This window comes from Podarcis cretensis (genome assembly GCF_951804945.1).
Source record: "Podarcis cretensis genome assembly, chromosome: 17".
Classification (NCBI taxonomy): domain Eukaryota; kingdom Metazoa; phylum Chordata; class Lepidosauria; order Squamata; family Lacertidae; genus Podarcis; species Podarcis cretensis.
In genome coordinates this window covers 38,160,212-38,171,826 of record NC_137187.1, presented here as the reverse complement: position 1 = coordinate 38,171,826, position 11,615 = coordinate 38,160,212, and the positions used below count along the sequence as shown (strand labels likewise).

General features: G+C 50.2%; 1 protein-coding gene across 2 annotated transcripts in view; it reads right to left on the bottom strand.

Annotated features, from left to right (window-relative positions):
- Positions 1 to 933: 933 nt before the first annotated feature.
- LOC307206699 (uncharacterized protein) overlaps positions 934 to 11,615 on the bottom strand; it is a 37,873-nt gene continuing 27,191 nt past the window's right edge. Inside the window, exons 7-11 of one of the 2 annotated variants that reach the window (XM_079960045.1) lie at positions 11,376 to 11,458; positions 8,857 to 9,000; positions 8,021 to 8,159; positions 7,214 to 7,328; positions 4,619 to 4,755 (exon numbers count right to left, since the gene is read on the bottom strand). In XM_079960045.1, the coding sequence (XP_079816171.1) occupies position 4,755; positions 7,214 to 7,328; positions 8,021 to 8,159; positions 8,857 to 9,000; positions 11,376 to 11,458 (482 nt within the window). In that variant the 3' untranslated portion in view covers positions 4,619 to 4,754. Of the gene's footprint in view, positions 4,756 to 7,213; positions 7,329 to 8,020; positions 8,160 to 8,856; positions 9,001 to 11,375; positions 11,459 to 11,615 lie in introns of both variants that reach the window. The other variant, XM_079960044.1, reaches the window with a different exon arrangement.

Sequence of the window (11,615 nt, the reverse complement as noted above, 5' to 3'; positions counted from 1 at the left end):
ATTTTTATTTATTTTTTAAAAAAGAACATTTCCTATGGCATACCTGCACTGCCAGACATATCTAAAGCAATTTCTTGTGTCACTGACATTCCCACCTACACCCAAAAGGCTCCAAATGGCACCTGCACAATCATCAGGTGAGCCAAAAGCCAGCTATTTCCACATCTGGAACAGTAGAAGAACCAACTTCAGTCCTTGTAAGTGGGGGTTCAACCAGGGCAGGTCCTAGAGCCTTAAGACTCTCATGTCATGCATTGCTTAAAACTGTGGGTTGGGATTGCAGAATGCTTCTGAGCACGTGAAGTGAGCCGTTCCTTCTCACCTCTGAGATGACCCACTCCTATAAATGCACCAGGAAATAGGTGCCAGGAGAATACTTTGATGCAGCCTCCAGGCAGAATTGTGACCCAGCACCTCTTTGCCCATTGTGTGGGTGGTAGTATTGCATGATAAGATAGCTTCTGGGGCTTTGCATGGTGGGTTTCAAGCTTGAATGCTGGGTCCACTGAAGGCCTCCTGAATGCAATGGGGCTGGGCTTCTTAGGTGTGCCATGGCCTTTGACATGCATCTCCCCATGGGTTTGTCTTACATGTGCCCATTTATGTGAATCCCCCTCCCCAGTGTTGTATAAAGCCAGAAGCCCTGCCAAGAGTTTATCCAAATGCACCCTGTGGACACATGCACATTTCATGTCAGTTCATGTTTTGCATACAGCATGCAATGCGTATGACCTCCCACCCCCCCACCCTCCCCAGACAAAGGGTGGTGACACAAGGCACAATTTTGGCCTGTGTGCCCCAGGATTGTGCTAGCACCACCTCCGGATATGCTGTGAAGTGTCTGCGCACAGATATATATCAGAGAAGGAACTGAGAGCTAAACAGGAGATGCAATGTGAAACCACATTTTTTTAAAAAAAAAGTAGTGAGAAATTTAGATTGTAAATTTCTCTCGTTTTATTCCATCACGCCACCTGCAAAAAAAACCCTAGGAGTGTGCTGTCTCACTTCTTTACCCCACAATCCTTTACCAACACAACAACCCCATGTTTGCTGTGCCTTTGCAGAACAGAAGGCCAAACAATGCTCGCTATTAGGAGCAAACGGTGCCCGTGATTGATTAGGAGAAGCTGAAATAACTTGCCCGGGACAATACATTCTCCTTCGCCAATTAACAATAATCTATATATTATACTCTTTTCATAGCAATGGGTGGTGGCATGTCTGGGTGTGCGCATGGCACAGAAATACATGGCTCTTCTGAGCCACAGGCATCCCGTATGGCATGCGAAGTCTGCATTTTAGCGCATGAGGGCTCTCATGCACACCGTGGTTGGCACTAGCAGAGTGAAGAGGACCATTGCATTCTGAGCGGCTGGGCAAGGATCACCAGCCCATGCAATTGTAGGGTGGCTTGAGGCACCAGTGGAGTAGAAAGGTCCGTGAGGCTGGTGGACCACTGCACAGCCTGCGGAAAGGAGGAGAATGAACTGTGGCAAAGGGGCAGCGAAGGGGAGGTGGTTCAGCAGCAGAGTGGCACAGACCACACTGCACAGTCATGGGAAGTGATGTGATAAGGGACACTAGACCGGTGGTTTTCAAATCATGCTCCAGAGGTTCCCTCAGAAGCACACGAGTCTTCTGGGAGAAGATCAGTCATGGCAGAAGAGGCTGCCCCTGGATTGCCCACTCCAACCAATTGTCAACTTCCCTGCAAAGGAGGAGTGTTGGGCATGTTCCAGCAATGTGCTTTGCTTGTGTGGGGTAACTGACTGCATGCCCTAAAGTAATTCTATAGAATCCTCTGAAACATGTGGGCTTTTAAAAAAAAACAACAACAGGTGCTTAAGGGTTCCTTAGTAGATGAGTCACTATGGAATGGGTTTGTTTGTTGATCTGTTGCAATTATACCCAAGGAGCTCAAAGCACCATACCTAGTTCCTCCCTGCTATTTCATCCTCACAGCAAGCCTGAGTGATAAAGGTAAAGGTAAAGGGACCCCTGACCATTAGGTCCAGTTGTGGCCGACTCTGGCGCTCATCTCGCTTTATTGGCCGAGGGAGCCGGCGTACAGCTTCCGGGTCATGTGGCCACCATGACTCTGCCACTTCTGGCGAACCAGAGCAGCGCATGGAAATGCCATTTACCTTCTCGCCAGAGAACCTATTTATCTACTTGCACTTTGACGTGCTTTTGAACTCCTAGGTTGGCAGGAGCTGGGACTGAGCAACGGGAGCTCACCCCGTCGCGGGGATTCAAACCGCTGACCTTCTGATCAGCAAGTCCTAGGCTCTGTGGTTTAACCCACAGCACCACCCGTGTCCAGCCTGAGTGATACGTTAGGTTGAAATGAGTTGCCCAAGGTCACCCAGAGATTCGAACCCTGGGCTCCCCAACACTCTAACTGCTACTGAGCCTCAATGGATTTTGTGAATGGAACATTGAGTCAGCGGTTTTCAAACGATCAAGTCTCAGGGAAACCCTTTTCCGTTAACTAACTGCTGACAGACTTCCAGTGTGCCTCCCACAGAACATTCTGGGCTTGTTGTTGGCAGCGTTGCACCTTCGGTTTGTGCCAAGTCCCAATGAGACCCATTGGATGCAGCAACTGCATTGTGCAAATTGAGAGAAGCCTAGAACAGCAGCAGGAAAATGGATGTGGATGGAGGGCCGGTCGCAGCAGCCACCTGTCAGTCACCTGGTGTCAGGTGATCCAGAGGTGACACGCCCCCTCCATCAGCCGCATTGACAGTGGCAAGCTCCACCCTGCTGTCAATCACCTGACGTCTGGTAATATTAATTTTGAAGGGATGCGGGTGGCTCTGTGGTCTAACCCACTGAGCCTCTTGGGCTTGCTGATCGGAAGGTCGGTAGTTCAAATCCCTGTGACAGGGTGAGCTCCCCTTGCTGTGTCCCAGCTCCTGCCAACCTAGCAGTTCGAAAGCATGCCAGTGCAAGCAGACAAATTGTGGGATGTGAAACACAAGAGCAGTCAAGTACAACATCCCTAGAGTGGACATAAAAGGGGATGTCTGGACCAGCCAGTCGGAACTTCCTGTTTCTCCTAGTCTGGGACAGACTTCCTCTGCATGTGACTAGAGGTGGGTGTGACTTCACCTGCCCAGGTAACAAAAGAGCAGGACTGGTCAGCCATCTCTCTCTCTCTGACTACATTCATCAAAGAAGCAACATCTGCTTAGCCTAAGATGCAGCCAAGAGAGGACAAAGGAGCTGTCTCCTTATGGGATAGTTTCCAGCTGTATATTACTTTTGTAACTTAAGTCTGCCTTCTAGGATCCATTTGTGAACAGAATGTGTGAGTAAACTCTTTTTATACTTTTAAAGAAGACTGTGTCATGTCTATCTTTTTATGAGGGCCTAAAGGGGAAATTACCAATGAAACTTATTTTAGAGGCTTTAACGAGCCTGAGCAAATGCATCCGCTGTGCAAGTTTAAAAGGGGAATGTTACTCTGCTAAATTATAGAACTTGTAAACACAAGTTGAAAAGGATATCATCAAACAACATATCCTCTCCTGCATTCCTGAACATTCCCATACAAATTTTGATCGGGGCCACAAAGGAAGAATAAGGAGTATACCCTAAGTGCACTTCCAATTCCTGCCTTTGCAGGCAAAAGTTGACCTTTTAAAAACCTGGTGCTTTCTTCTGCCGCTGTAAGCCATAGTTTGAAGTTTCCTGTGCCTGACATCATATATAAAATAGGCCTAGCTGCCTATATTAGGCCGCAGGTTTGCCACCATGCCCTGGGACATGGCCACCATCCCTCCTCTGGCGCTAGGCATTGCAGGGTAGGCAATCGCAGGCATTTTCTGTCTGCCATTATGGATCTTCTCCCTGGAGAAAACTTCTCATAACGCCCCCTGGGATCTTCGCAACGCAGCTTCAGTAGCACTGCAATAGGTTCTAGTCCGCCCAGGGTAGGGGGCTGCATAAGGGATGTTACCACCGCAGTCCTTGGGAGCGGCGGAAGCAGCAGCAAAACGGGAGATTGCCTTGCAGAATCCCAAGAAAGGTGGGGAAGGAGGCTTGTGTTTGTGTTGAATCATTGCATAGTATGGATGGGGGCCGGGGAGCGCAAGACGGAAGCTGCCATTGCATAGTACGAATACGGGGAGCGGGCAAAGGAAAGGAAAAAAGAAAATCATATTGCATAGTCCGGATGGGGGTGGACAGGGCCATTGCCCCAGGCACTGAGTAGTTCTGCGTTGTGGAGCCGCAAAGAGTGCTGGGTTTAGCTGCGCCTCTTCACCTCCATGCTTTTCCCTCTTCCCGAGTCCCCCTTTTGCTCTTCCTCCTCCCCCTGGCCCATGCAGACGCCCCAGAGAGCCCGCGACAGGCGCTCCTTGCTGGGCACCAGCCAGGGACCAGGGACCAGGTCTGAGCGCAGCTTCCTGCTCGGCCTGGGGGAGAGGAGCTTACAGCTGTCCCCTCCTCCCTCCACGCCCTTCCCTTGCTCCCGCAGCCTCCAGCCCCCTTCTCCATCTTCCTCTTCCTCCCCTGGAGCCTTGGTGGAGCTGCAGTGCGGCCAGCTAGGCTGGCGGGCTTTGGGGAGCTGGAGCTGGAGTCGCTGCTTGTTGCTGGGCGATGCCTCCCGGCTGCCCCCGTCACAGGGGGGCTGACCCAGATATTGGGGACCCCCAGGCGGGTTTGCTCTCCGGTGCCGGTGCCTGCCTTTGTCCTCGGTTTCCGGCGCCTGCTGCAACCTGGCAGGGCTCTGACTGTACTCTCGGTCTGCGGGGAGAAAAACACAGAACAGGAGAGATTAGACTCTGAAGACATCCTTCCTCAGGAGGCATAGGCAAACTTTGGCCCTCCAGGTGTTTTGGGACTACAAATCCCATGATCCTCAGCTAACAGGACCAGTGGTCAGGGATGATGGGAGTTGTAGTCCCAAAAAACATCTGCAGGGCCGAGTTTGCCTACGTCTGGTATAAGGCAAGGTGGGCTGCATGGAGTGCAGGTTTTGTTTTGAAAAAGAAAGGAGACAAAAGAAAAACCTCTCATCCCAAGCTACACCCTGCCTTGGGGGTAAAGTTGCCAAGGTTTGATTTCAAAATGCTGGCATTCTGGGCAAGGCCAGGCAGGTAGCGCCAGGGCGGGCAGATACTGGTGGGTGGAGACAGGACAGAATGTGGATTGCGGCTGCCTCTCCATTACCTAAAATAATCACCAGCTATATTTAAAAAATACTCCTTAAAGCAGGCTTCCTCAAACTCAGCGCTCCAGATGTTTTTGGCCTACAACTCCCATGATCCATAGCTAGCAGGACCAGTGGTCAGGGATGATGGGAACTGTAGTCTCAAAGCATCTGGAGGGCTGCGTTTGAGGAAGCTTGCCTTGGAGCAACGTTGTGGAGCTCCAGCGTCCAATTCTGCCCAGGAATCCACATCCCTCAGGATACTCTGATACGACCCCTCATCTCTGAAGCCTTAGGGCAGCCTTCCTTGACCTTTGGTCCCCAGGTATTGTTGGACTACATCTCCCATCATCCTTGACCATGCAGCCATGCTGGCTGGGGATGATGGGGGTTGTAAAAAGGTAAAGGGACCCCTGATCATTAGGTCCAGTTGTGGCTGACTCTGGGGTTGCGGCGCTCATCCCGCTTTATTGGCCGAGGGAGCCAGCGTACAGCTTCCGGGTCATGTGGCAAACCAGAGCAGCACACGGAAACGCCGTTTACCTTCCCGCAGGAGGTACTTTGACATGCTTTTGAACTGCTAGGTTGGCAGGAGGAGGGACCGAGTAACGGGAGTTCACTCCGTCGCGGGGATTCAAACCGCCGACCTTCCAACGGGCAAGTCCTAGGCTCTGTGGTTTAACCCACAGCGCCACAAACAATATATGGGGACTCAAGATTGGGGAAGGCTGCTTTATTAGGGGGTGGGGGAGAGATCTGCTGTTTTCTGGGATCTCCCTGAGAGCTCCCTTGGGTTACTTCTACTGCCCCTTGAGGTCTCCAGATTACATCTAGGCTCTAGGAGTATGAGAACTTGCCTCTGCAATGTTTTCCACTGAGGAGGCCTCTCTGCCCTACCAGTTTAAAGTGGTTCAGCTGTTGTGGCTTCCCTCCAAGGAACCCTGGGAAGCGTCCTCACACCTCCCAGGCTGCTTTCCTGCCCTTTGGGCTTCTAGAGGCAGGATCCTACTCAAACTTCCCTTTTGCCTTGGGGTCAGCTTGGCAACCACAGGCCAGCTTGGCAACGTGGCATTTGGGCGGTTTGTGTCTGTCGTAGCTGGGCTGGAGGGAGGCTTCTAGGGGCGGGGGAGGAGCTAGGTGGGTACAGCAAGTTGGAAAGAGGTTTGGGAAGGAATCCAGTATTACATAGACAGGTCTAGAACGTTTCACAACGTGCTAATATGTGGAGGTGGAATCCCAGACAAATCAGTGAGAAATGGAAAATGGGGGAGGCAACCAGAGGCAATGGTAGCTATGGCCAGGGCACACGAAAAAAAATCACAATTCTGCACTGTGAAAGCTGAATTATGCAAGCGTGAATATTTAGATTGCATAATTTATTCTCTTTCTACTAGCCAATGGCCTCCGCAAGGCACAGAAGTATCTGCCTTTTAAGGTTTTTTTAAGCAAGCATTATCCGCATGCTTTAAAGACGGTCTTCAAAACCCCAAGGGTAAGGAATTTGCTATTAAAAGAGAAATTATAATGTGTCACTCAGCCAAGACTTGCAATTTAACAAGTGATTGCATGGGGGAAGTTGGCTCTGTGACATTACAACCACCAACCAAGCAGTGCTGCTCGCGGCTGGCTTCTGCTATTTCAGCACTCAGCCCTGCAGAATGGAAATATGCTTGGACAGAATGCCACATGTGCCCCCTTGCTACGGAAAGGGCACGTCTGTCTTCAGCCCGGGAGTCTGAAGAGGCTGCATTATGCAGCTCATACCAAAATTCTGCTCCTTTTCTGTACTTGTGCAGAACTGCAGAATACACACAGCTTTGGCTGGGGGGGGGGGAAGGTCTGTTGGGGTGATGCTGGGGAAACAGGAGCAGGGAGACCAGGGAAGGGTCCTAATGTGGTGGCGGGAAGTGAGGGGAAGAAGGAGAGGTGGCTCCACCTGTTGCAAAGTTCTCGTTGCTCTTGTTGTTTGAGGATGATTCCCTGGGAGACTATGGGAGAGAAAGGGACTGGGCTGAGTGGTTCTGCTGGTCCGGCTGGGGGCTGGACACCCACCATTTATGTTCGACCCGTCCCACGAGGCAGAAGCAGGGCTCCCCCCGGGGGGAGTTGGTCACGCAGAGAGCCAGACTGGCCAGCGGCTGCCCTGTGGGGCGGAGACAGATGGAGACTTGGGGGGAGAGAGAGGAAGTGATAGGGAAGTTACAAGGCCAGCACAGACCAGGAGTAGGGGATGGAGCCATCACAGACCAGGAAGGCAAAGCAGACCAGAAAAGGTTAAGGTGAGGTTGGCACAGATTAGGCAGAGAAGTGGGGGGGAGGGGGGTCAGACAACACCATGAGTGGGTCGGGGTGGTGTATGGTGGGTCAGACGGACGAAGGACGGCAGGGCAGGAAAGAAAAAAGAAGAGGAGAGAGGGGTGAATATTGCAGACCCGGAACCTGCCTCTCTGCAGAGAAAAGGCGGGGAGTTTTGAAAATCTGTTTTGTCCTTAGTGTTAGTATGTATACTTTTTATTGTTGTAAGCCCCTTTGGACAGACTTTGCTCAGAAAAGCAGCATGTAAGCATATTTTTAAAGAAACTGGGAGAAGTCCATTACAAGGCCTATCATCCTGGGTTACGGCACCTCTCTTGAAACAGAGAAACTAATTGTGGTTTTCCTCCTCTCCCTTAAGGGTCAGGGGAAAATTTGCTGGTGGGGCGGGGAGCGTGCCAGACTATTTCCACCTGAAATTTCCACCTGGGCCATCCCATCTCCCCTGTGATCAGTTCTCACGTGTTGCATTAACCGTGGGGTCGGCTTGAACCTATCTCTACTGTGGAGGAAGAGAGGGATGGGCAGAAAAGACCATGGACGTACCATAATCAGGAACGAACCCGTTGCCCCTCTTCAGCACCAGGCGTATCCGGCTCCCCCCGTTGCGGATGTGCTCCACAGCTTGAGCATGCGTCATTCCTGCTGTAGGCTCTCCGTTGATCTCTACCAGCTGGTCGCTCACCTGCCACGGTGTAAAACTCACCATCACTGCCAAGAGCTGGCTGGGGTTTTGCTTTGTTCTGGAGATTTCACAATGTGTTTCCACACATTGGATAGGCATGACAATAATGGGCCTTCTCGGTAGTGGCACCCGCCCTGTGGAATGCCTTCCCATCAGATGTCAAGGAAATAAACAACTATCTGACTTTTAGAAGACATCTGAAGGCAGCCCTATAGCGGGAAATTTTTAATGTTTAATGTTTTACTATCTTCTATGTGCTGTAAGCTGCCTAGAGTGGCTGGGGAAACCCAGCCAGATGGGTGGGGTATAATAATAATAATAATAATAATAATAATAATAGTAATAATAATAGTAATAATAATAATAATAATAATAATAATAATAATAATAATAATAATAATAATTGTAATGCTGAATGCAGAATATGCTGAATATAGAATATGCACAGCTCCACACAGAACACACACATATTGGTGCCCATTCAGGGGAACCTGATAAGTGTCTTGCTTAAGGGTACTTAGCAAGTTCATGGGTGATGGTAACTGGGCACTACCTGATTCACAGATCTCATTTTTAGAGCAGAACCACATTTCTGTCATGTTCTGGGGTGAGGCTCTCCTAGTGGTTTCGCATTCAAGGAACCAGCCAGGTTCACACTTGCCCGCAACACTGGGTGTTCCCAGACCGCATCACATACCTGAATCTTGCCACACTGCTGGGCTGGTCCACCTTCCATGAGGGCCAAGACATAGATGTCCATGTTATATTCACTTCCGCCTCTCAAACTGAAGCCAAAGCCGCTGGGTCCTCGTTGCAGCTCCACAGAATATTGGCCAGTCTCCTGAAGAGCAGAGAGTGAGAAACCACAAAGGCAGGTATAAGGATTGCCCCGAGTTATTGTATCAGACTAGGGGATACAGCAAGGGCAGGGAAGCTGTGGCTCTTCCAGGTGTTGTTGGAGTCCATCAGCCCCAGCCAGCACAATAAATAATCAGGGATGGTGGGAGCTGCAGCCAAGCAACATCTGCAGGGACACAGCTTCCCCATCTCTGTAGCGAAGCAAACTGTCTCCAACTGCGGCAGCCATGGGTGCTTTTGAGCGCTCACAAGTGTATGCGCCAAGTTACGGCTGACTTTGGGGGCTTATTGTGTGTTGGAAGGCCTGGTTGGGTCCTCCACCTCTGTGGGGAGTCCCGACAGGGCTTTCCACCATCGCAGCCCAGTCCTCACATACTTTTGGGGGGAGCTGAGGTGTCATCAGCCCCACAGAGTTGGCCCCTATGCTCACAAGGAGGGTTTGAGGGTGGTAATCATCCCCCTTCTTGTAGCCTCCCCTCATCTGATACTCAAAGAGGAATACTGCCCTAGATCATGGCTGCTTCCACTTGGTTCACATGGGCAACAGGTGTGAATAGTTGCAAATTTCCACAGTCCTTTTTCAAAACTATCTAAAGGGCCTGTTCACACCTGAATGCAGGAGGTGAAGGAAGGTGCCTGACTGTGGCAATAGGTTTGCAATGGTACATTCACACCTGCAAGTCACCAGTGCAGTTACGTGTGAGGGGCCAATGCCAAGGCATCGTGGTGGCATTCCCACTTGGCTCAGAACTGAACCTGAATTATGGTGACACCCAGCAACCTAATCCAAACTAGAATTTAGTGGCTCTTGAGTCATTATGTTAAAACAAAGCCATTTGCTCCTTTCTTCTACAGATTAGGATGCAGAGGTATCACAAGAGAAGCTTTCTCTTTCACAACCCAGATAGAAGGAAGTGAGGGGCTGTGTCCAATTCTTGAGAGAGATGAGCTGACTATGGTTTAGGCTGGCACAACACCCAATCAGATCACTTCATCTCTCAACGTACTAGATCTTCTAGCTCATCTTTTCCCTGTCCATCATCCTGGAGGTAGAACAAAGCCATCGGGACAACCTGTAGCCATTCTCACCTCCCTTTAAAGCCCTCCAAGGTGGCTATTACTGCATTGTGTCGTAGCATAAATAAGTACCATATTTTTCGCCCTATAGAACGCACTTTTTCCCCTCCAAAAATGAAGGGGAAATGTGTGTGCGTCCTATGGGGCGAATGCAGGCTTTCGCTGAAGCCTGGAGAGCGAGAGGGGTCGGTGCGCACTGACCCCTCTCGCTCTCCAGGCTTCAGGAAGCTATCCGCAAGCCTTGGGGGCCCGGCGGGAGTTCCCGCCGGGCTCCCAAGGCTTGCGGATAGCAGCCTGTTCTGGGGGCTGGGGTCGGGGGAAGCTTGGGCTTCCCCCGCCCCAGCCCCGCGCCTGGGGGAGGAAATTTTTATTTTCTTTATTCCCCCCCCCCAAAAAAAACTAGGTGCGCCCTATGGGCCAGTGCGCCCTATAGGGCGAAAAATACGGTACTTCTGTTTGTCTGATCTGCCCCATCTTTATTACATTAATTTGTGGTTATTATAACTACTGCCAGGAGGCACGTGCTCCTTGACTGAGCGACACCGTTTTTCTTCACAATAACCATAGGTCTGCCTTTCCCCTATGCAAAGTGAAGTCTGTCCAGCTCCACCAATCCTGGATCTCTCACAGGCAGCAACAGTGGAACGGGCAAAGACAATGGAGCCCACAGGTCACTGTAGACACGAGAAACTGAGTGGCACAGGCCAGCAGGGATATAATTGCAAGGCGCCAAGGGTGGAATCGGAAAAGGGTTGCAGGGCCAGTCCTTGCCGGGGGCATAGACCTGCCAGCCAGCCCTTACTCCCCCTTCGCTCCAGCTCCATCTTCCCCCACTTCTGTTTTGTTTTTTTAAATAATATTTATTACTTTTAAAGCTTACAAAAAAGAAAAGGAAGAAAGAAGACAAAAGAAAAAAAAGAACAAAAAAGAGAAAAAACAACACAATACATAAACAATACAAAACACAACCTTAACACATTAAACTAACACAATAAACTAAACCAAACCAAACAAAAACAATTTAAAAACATACATCATACCTTTTCCATATTCTATCTTTCATTCCCTTGTATCACTGATCTCCTCTCACCTCTCTCTTTGTATTCCACTTCCATTAATTGTTTCAGCAATTTCTTTCCATCTTTCTCTATTTTCTATCATATAAATGTCTTAACATATTTTTAATCTTCCCCCACTTCTGACCACCTTTCAAACCTAGCACCCAGAAGGCCCCTTCCCCATCCAGGGTCCCCAGCTACCCATTCCCAGGGTCTTCAATACCTGGGGCTGGGAGAGGCGGTAGGTGGGGCTCCGGGGACATTCGCCTACATCAATATCAGCTGTGTTCAAATCGCTGGAAACTCCTGGAAGTGAATCGAAAGAGTCAGCATGAGTCACCTTTTCTCCCCTTCCTTCCTTCCTTCCTTCCTTCCTTCCTTCCTTCCTTCCCTCAGCGCCTGCCCTACCTCCTCCCTCAGGCCTGCTTCTGCAATGCTCCCACCAACCCCCATTTTCTACCCT